The 8,205-nt window shown below is 36.2% G+C and overlaps 1 protein-coding gene across 1 annotated transcript in view; it reads right to left on the reverse strand.

Moving 5' to 3' along the window:
* LOC122606820 overlaps positions 1 to 7,490 on the reverse strand; it is a 52,510-nt gene extending 45,020 nt beyond the window's left edge. The window contains exons 1-11 of the mRNA XM_043779686.1: positions 7,396 to 7,490; positions 7,204 to 7,285; positions 6,949 to 7,052; positions 6,176 to 6,271; positions 6,036 to 6,083; positions 5,879 to 5,929; positions 5,538 to 5,641; positions 5,307 to 5,424; positions 5,134 to 5,235; positions 4,550 to 4,747; positions 4,229 to 4,386 (exon numbers count right to left, since the gene is read on the reverse strand). Of these exons, the coding sequence (XP_043635621.1) occupies positions 4,229 to 4,386; positions 4,550 to 4,747; positions 5,134 to 5,235; positions 5,307 to 5,424; positions 5,538 to 5,641; positions 5,879 to 5,929; positions 6,036 to 6,083; positions 6,176 to 6,271; positions 6,949 to 7,052; positions 7,204 to 7,285; positions 7,396 to 7,410 (1,076 nt within the window). The 5' untranslated portion in view covers positions 7,411 to 7,490. The remainder of the gene's footprint in view (positions 1 to 4,228; positions 4,387 to 4,549; positions 4,748 to 5,133; positions 5,236 to 5,306; positions 5,425 to 5,537; positions 5,642 to 5,878; positions 5,930 to 6,035; positions 6,084 to 6,175; positions 6,272 to 6,948; positions 7,053 to 7,203; positions 7,286 to 7,395) is intronic.
* Between the last annotated feature and the right edge of the window lie 715 nt (positions 7,491 to 8,205).

The raw sequence follows: 8,205 nt of genomic DNA on the forward strand, positions 1-8,205 counted from the left end.
GGGTGATGAGACATTGAACTTGTTTGCTTTTATTTTCTTAGGTTTGTTTGTTGATTGCAAGAACAATAGCTTGATATGGTGCTTGTTATTATGACTTGATTGTTGATGTGTTATGAAGCAGGTATTGATGGTTGTAGTTCCACCCAAGTGTGGGGGGAACCCCTTGCTTGTTGATTTTGTGATGGTGTGCGTATGCTGGCAGTAAGTTCAGCGCCATAATTGTCTTGCTATATTTGATGCACACACAACTCTCGCACCTTCCGTTTTGGCACAAGTTGTTTATCCCGCCTACCAAAGTGTCCTTCCTATTTCGGAAGTGCCATTTGTAATACGGGGTCGATAACTTGTTTCAAAACGAAATGTGTCCTAATTCCGGTATGTGCTTTTATTTTTCTATGTCGCTTACCCCTATTTCCTTTCGTTTGACCGAATATGGACATTGAGGGCATTGTCCATCTTAAGTGTGGGGGGGTGGCAAATAGGTTTAAGCTACCGGGTATATCACTTTTGTTGTTTTGTCATTGAGATTTCTATCAGTTTTGTTGATATGTCCCTCTCGTGGGCCTTTGGATTCTATCTAGAGGTTTGAGTTTCTCTTTTGAACTCTTAACTGTGATGTGCATGTTTGAAACTGGTATTATCAATTTGGCGGGATAATAGAAGTTGATATGATTTTTAAACTTGAGTTGAACTTGTCCTTGTGGTAAATTGCTTCTGACACTTAATTGATTACGTATTAAGCAATTTTACTACCAAATTTTTCCTTGGCAAAAGATTTTAATTGGCTAAGTATGTCCTGAACAGTTATTTGGCTAGTCTCTTGGGATTGATATCATTACTTGCATGCTCATATATACCCAAAACACCCAAATTGTGAGATTTCATCATTTCATATATAGTTGTTCAGGTGACGGTTTTGGCTTGTTTGCTTCGTAAATACGTCCCTCTCTTAGGCCCTTGGATTTATTCGGGAGTAACGGTATTCATTTTTGATGCCCTGCACTAAGATGTGCATGTTTGAGGTATTTCTAAGCCATTTTCGGGTTCTTCTATTGGTAAGAGTGTGCCGGTGATGTGTTGATTCTAGAACTTGGCCCGGTGATCGTGACGAGTACAGTGGATGACGAATTGGCATTTAGGTTTGACCATACATTTTTCTTTCTTTCTTTTCACTTGTCTTTTGTATATCCCTTTTCACCTATACAACCTTATACACATACATATACTTGTCACAATTTCCCCTTTCTTTGCATACCTTAGATAATCATATACGCCCATACATTCTTTGTAATTTAGCCTTTGATCCCTGTATAAATCACCATTACATGTAAATTTAACCAACTATACCGTAGTCTAATCTGGGGGGCCGTTGATTGTCATGGTTTGTTTGGATGGTTTGGGAGAGTTTCATGGGTTGATTTGTGGAAATATTCTTGTCTATAAGAATACGAGAACGGGTTAAGTTATTGAAGATTTTCTTGGATTGTTCAAACAAAGAAAGTGAAGAGTTATAGACATGTTATCATTGTAAGAGGATATTTACTAGTAGAGTAAAAATGGTTCGAAAAGAATAAAGAGAATTGAAAAACAGAAATAGAAAAATATATAAAAAAAAAAAGGAGAACTTGGGCTACTAGTAGATATTTCTCATTTCCAAATGTCTAGAAAGTTTGTTGTATTATTTTGGAAGATTTGGTTGTTTGTAAGTTGTTTGAAGTTGATACACCACAATGGTGTCGGGTTTACTTGGTGCTTTGGAGGTGTGTTCGCGGGATGGCAACTTAAAGGTTGGTGGTTTGTTGGCAATCAATGTTATGAGTTTAATTAGACTATATTATGCATTCTAACATATACCATATATTTTTCATTTTATCATCTCATCATTAACCTACATCCATATATCCCGTTTGTTCATATTCATATACGTAGCCTTAGTTTAACAATCCAACCACCCGTTATGCCTATTTTGACGATGTACTTGATCCTTGCGCCATAATGGTGAAGTGACGATCCTAGTTCAAGCCTATGGTAAAAGAGTATACATCACGACTAAGCTATGAGTGATTCTTCATATATTCAACATCGAAAGTAAGTTTGTTGGAGTAGAATGATATTGGTAGGATCGTTTGTTTCATTTATGCTTAATTGATTATAGTGGCTTACGGATTGTTCAGGTATTGTCAAACATTTCGAGTTTTCATTTAAGATTAAAACTGCTTCACCCGCCTTATTGTCATTTGACATGCTTGGTGTTGCTTCTTTTTGAAACTTGTAGTTTGTTTTGATAGTTTGATTGTCAAGGAATGTTTACTTTAAGTTTGGATTTGCTTGAGGACAAGCAATGCTCAAGTGTGGGGGGATTTGATGTGACTAATTTATACCCATTACCCACATCATTATTGGCTATTTATTTATATGTTTTAAGTCGTTTTCGTGTACATTTGGCGCGTTTATGGTGTTTGTTAGTGGTTTCGGGCTCTAAACAGGTTACGCGTTCATTTGGTGCATTTTTGGAAGACTTATTGGCCTAGAAGTGTTTTATGATGTCGAGAGTGGATTCATGTAGGAGAAAGGATGAAAGTTGCGAGTTAAAAGTTGAAAAATGAAAGATCGGTGATTATAGGTTGACTGCGACGCAGTGGATGCGTACACATGCCCACTGCGCCGCAGTGATCACACATTCTCGAACGATTTGAAACAGTGAGTTTTGGCTGCACAACATTGGTCGTAATCGAGGATCACTGCGCCGCAGTGATCAAGCAAGTCAACGGAGACAAGTCATAAGGCATGACTGCGCCGCAGTGGTAGGTGTGTACGAGGCCACTACGCCGCAGTAACCCAGTTTGCACGCGTAGATTTGGGCAGAGATATTTAGCTGCGACGCAGTGGAGGCCATCACATGACCATTGCACCGCAGTGGGAGACTGGTCAACAAAAGTCAACGGCCGACTTAAAGCCTTATTTTTCAAGGGGTATAAATATAAACCTCTGGCACGAATTTCAAGGTATTCAAACTCTTTCTAGGAGCTGCTCTATCAGGATTCTTCCTTCTCCAATCAAGTGTTACACTTAGGCGGACTCATCGAAGATATTACGGGCACCCATCTAGATCGTATCTACATTATTGTCTTGCAATTTATTTTCTTCAAACAACTGGTACTTCATGTTTCTTTTCCATTTCTTTGATTATTGCGAATTGATCATGAGTGGCTAACTGTTTAATCATCCACCTTGATGAAACGAGACGAATAATGTGATTGCTATATTTTTAATTCAAAAGGGTTTGTTTAATTATCGTTGTTCCGTGATCTTGATGATTTTAATTCTTTTCAATTAATTAATTTCGATATTGGTTGCATATGATTCTTCGTTGGTGGTACCAGTTGAATGTGTATGTGATTTTAAAACGGTTACTTGTCAATAAGTAATTATCACTAGTTCATGGTATGATAGTGAATATCATTTTAAGAAAAGATTAAATTTGTCAACGTGATTGATATCGGTTGGTGGTACCACGTCATTATCACATAGGTTCAATTGATAGGAGGATTATCTTGGTCTTGGTGGTACCGGCTTGGGTAATTCAACTAGTAGTTAGGTGATTCGATAATATGTTCACGGTTGGTGGTACCACGTGAGTAGTATAATCTTGTCACGACTATCTTTCAAACTCTAGAGAATTTGTTACTCATCAAATGCAATCACATTTGAAGTCAAGGGAAGTCAAGGTAGATGACTTTTAATTATATCTTCTGAACTTGTCTTTTAATTTTATGCAATCATTTTGCAAATCAATTTATTTAATTGTCAAAAGGGGAATTTTCAAGTAACACCTGTTTTCCAAACCATTTAACAAGCAACTAATCATTTCACAGTCCCTGAGAACGAACTCAGACTTACCTCTTAACTATATTACAGACGATTGGGTCCACTGCCCGTGAGTGCGTAGTAGTTAGTTCTTTGGTAGTTTTAGTTTATAAATTTAAAGCTCGATTTTGCACATCATGTACTTTGGACTTAAATGGTCAAACAAGTCATCTTTTGAAACCAAAAATGGTATAACAGAAAACAAGAGTGGAGTGTTAACTTCTCTAAAAAGTAGAAAGATAATATATTGGCTCTTAATTTTAGAAGTAAATGTCGAATATGGTCATCAAAGCGTATCATTGACCAAGGAAGATCAAAAACCATCTATTAATTTTAAAGGATGTATAGAAAAAAAAATTACCACATTTTCTTCTGCTGCAATGCGGCTTGAGCAGCATAACTCCACCACATTTTAGGACCCTCCGTGACAGACACCGCCGGCCTTAGATGTGACATCTCCACATATGACTTGTATCTTGATATAACCTCAAGGAGCCGTATCCAGTCATGATACTGCGCCTGTAAGAAGATATTTTTAAATCAATTCATTAAAGATATGGATACTCATTTTACATATCTTGCCTAAAAGAAGGAACGTGAGATAATAATTTTCCTATTCTAAAAGACTTCAAACAAAAAACTAAAAAGCATGCACAGATATAAAGAAGTCAGAAACTATCACCTCAGTGAGTGTCAAAGAAACGTCACCAAGGATAAGATGGGCCTCCTCAAAAGGCATTTCGGGATCAGTTCTCTCCAGATTTCCCAGACGGTGATACTTGAGAACACCATTGATTGGTGAAACTAAGTAGTTTCGATCTTGGGCCCATGCAGAAACTCCATGACCATTGGCAGGTTCATTTATTCCATCTTCGAATATCTAACATTCATGAAAAGTGAAGTCTTAGAAATCTAGAACATGCCGAAGTAAGGGTATTTCTCTACAGCCATTTATTTATGCAAAGAATATTATATATAATTATATATATATATATATAGGTTCTAGTTTAAATAAAACAAGTATTAAAGTAAAACAAATAAAACAATAAGTTTCTCTTCATGAAAATCACCGTGCATCATAAAAATCATCGTGCATCAATATATATATTTATGCTTCGTGAATCAATTTTATCATTGATCTAAGGTTCAAGATCTTGTGTTATATGTTTTACTTTAATACATGTTTTACAATAACCAACCCCTATATATATATATATATATATATATATATAACCTCCCCCTTTCTTAAATGATATAAGAGCATACCTCGACCCAATCCTTAGGACTGAGATCTTCCCATTTCTTATTCACATTCCAAGGAGGTCTGTTAGAATCGTGATACATAGCAAGCCTTTCAAGTTGCAATGACTGCAGCAACAAAAATGAGATATCAGAAAAGCAGACTTAGAAGTTTTTGACAAGTGAGCATGAAAAACAACCTTTCGCAGTTTATCTAAAGCACCACTGGTGTCGAATGTTTCATTCCCCTGCTCATCCACTGTAAAAGCAGCAAGTTTTGCCAGAGTAATACCAACAGCAAAAGGATGTCCTGGATTGCTGAACATACACAAGTTTTTCTAATTAAACAAAGGCTGGTAAAGCAACATAAGAAAAAAGCTTTAATCAATATAGGAAAGGAAACCAACTCCAATATATGAATGTACACCAACCTTACAGAATCCTCATATCTGACATGGACATTCCCGATCGAGATTTTAAGATTGCCTATTATTGTACCAATCAAAGAGCTCAACCATGAGTTTCCGGCAGCCGGCTGCAAACAACAAAGATAGCATTTGATAATAATGAAAGCAATGCCAGCACATAGAATAAAACAACTGTACACTGAAGATACTTTTGGTAACTGTTATTCGTATTCTACAAAGAAATGAAGTGAAAGAATCACACAAAAGGATATGAATGAAATTAGAGAAACTACTATTGTAAAAGGCTAGTTGTTAAGAAACATAGACAATCATGGTACTGACACAAACAACACTTAAGTGCGTACATTTCCAAGCTTTGATTTTGATATTGCATCTAAAGTTGCCGACTCGGCTTCCTGCAAAGCAGTTGAATATTCAGCAAAAAAGTCTATTAAAATACAGTGGAAATTCACAAAAAAAATAAATAAAGAGCACACGAACTTAAAATAACCAACAGGTTACCTCAATCTGTTGAAGTTTCGCTTCGAAAATCTTTTCACGCTCCTCAGGCTGCAAATTTAGAGAATATACTTGTGTAACAATCAAAATTTTAACGTTAAATGGAAAAAGCTTTGTGAAATAACAAACATATGTTTTCTTACCGTAAGAGACCTTCCATCAGTTGCAGGATGAGCAAGAATGAAGACACGATCAATAAGAACTATTACGGGCTCTTTTCCAAGACCTTTCCAAGGAACCTGTATTTCATGTCAAAGCACAACTAAAGAAGTTTATATTCAACAAATAGATTAACAAGATCAGACCACTCTGGTTTCTGGTTGTGTTTTGATCGGATCACCAGTAAAACAAAGTTATGTTGTCATTGTTTAGGGGGGGGGGGGGGGGGGGGAGGTTGAAATGTTTACAGCCTTGTTAGGTAGAAAAGAACCATTGGCCTTGCAAAGAGTGAATTATGAGAATGATAAGGCACCAACGGAAAGACTAGAAATGAGTTGAGATCAAGTAGTGATAAACTGATAATCTATATCTATAATACCTTATAAAGAGCAACCCATTATTTAAAATCTCAATTAAGGAATTTAACTACCTAAAATACCCCTCTCTTTTATTATATCTATAATACCCTTAATGAAATAATTTAAAACATAAATCACTCAATCCTTAAAATAACTATACTATCTCCTTTAACATCAATTACTTTACATTCACTACCATTGCCGCCCCCACCACCCGTCACCACCATTATTGCCGCCGCATTGCGCGGGCATATGACTCAATAACGATAATTAGGATACCATTATGACTGTTGTAAGTATACTAGAAGCATGGTTTTAAACACTAGTGTAAGGAGAATAATTTTCAGCTTTATTTGTTGGCATAACATCTGGATGAGCAAAGTGTAAGGAGGAGGTACCTTCAATGTTATGGTGCCAACAAAACCAGCTTTTACAGTAACGGGAAGCTTTAGCGAATTCAGAGCCTCTGCCTTCAATTTCAAGTCTTTAAGAACCACATCACCTGAAGATATCAGAACGGTGGGGAAACTTCAATTAAAAAAAAAACACTTATATACCACACGAACTAAGAAAGAGCCTATAACATTGGTCTGAAAAAGTGTTGAAGAAGATTCAATTAGGGTGGAATGTGAGAACGGGGAAGCTGTAAATACCTTTCCAGACACTGATTCTAAGGGCCTCTGATGAGAGTCCATGAACATATTCACCCAAATACCTTCGAAGCAAATGCAATACCTACATTGATTACCAACAGAAAAGCAACGAAGCAATTCATTAATATAAAACAATATATATATGTATATACATAACAATAAATAGAGATGAGCTGAAATGATGATCCATACGTGTGCTTCGAACATGGTGAACGGCACTACGGACGCAAGGAAGGAGGATTTTGTCAATTGATGATAAACAACAACAACTTCTCCTTGTCCATCATCAATCAATCAATTAATCATCTCATTTATCTTATTATTATTATTATTATTATTATTATTATTATTATTATTATTATTATTATTATTATTATTATTAACAAGCAACAAAATTTTGATCCAATTAACGAATCCGGGGACTACTTATATATTTTATTTTATATATATACACAGAAGTAAAGATAGATACAGAAAGATAAAGAGGAGGAAAATCCAATGGAGGGCGGGCGAGGCGATGAAGGTTTGAGTATGTATGGAAATGGACTTCTCTCCTTCAATTCAGATTTCAGAAACACAAATATCAAGGGGGATCATGAGTCAAAACCCGACCCGGAAAAACATAGAGGAAAAACACTAACCCGACCATGTATTTATGGATTAAAATTAATTTTTGAATTAAAATTAATAATTCAGATTCAAAGATTATTTTTTGAAATATTAACGAGGGCTTAAGACGCATGCTGGGATGAATTGAAATACATTGCGTGTAGTAGACGTATTAGAAAGTATTTTGATAAGTATTTTGTTGGTTGTTGGAACCAACTGGGTTGGATCAGTGATTGGAGCTCATGCTTCTGGAAACAGAGGTCATAGGTTTGATCCTCATGCCCAGCAAGGCTGGAGGTCCTTTTCTACCTATGGTAGAACCTGGAAGTAGCCTCTCTACTTTTGGTAGGGGTAAGGCTGTCTACATATCAACCTCCCCATACACCGTCGAAG

This window comes from Erigeron canadensis, chromosome 7, assembly GCF_010389155.1.
Source record: "Erigeron canadensis isolate Cc75 chromosome 7, C_canadensis_v1, whole genome shotgun sequence".
Classification (NCBI taxonomy): domain Eukaryota; kingdom Viridiplantae; phylum Streptophyta; class Magnoliopsida; order Asterales; family Asteraceae; genus Erigeron; species Erigeron canadensis.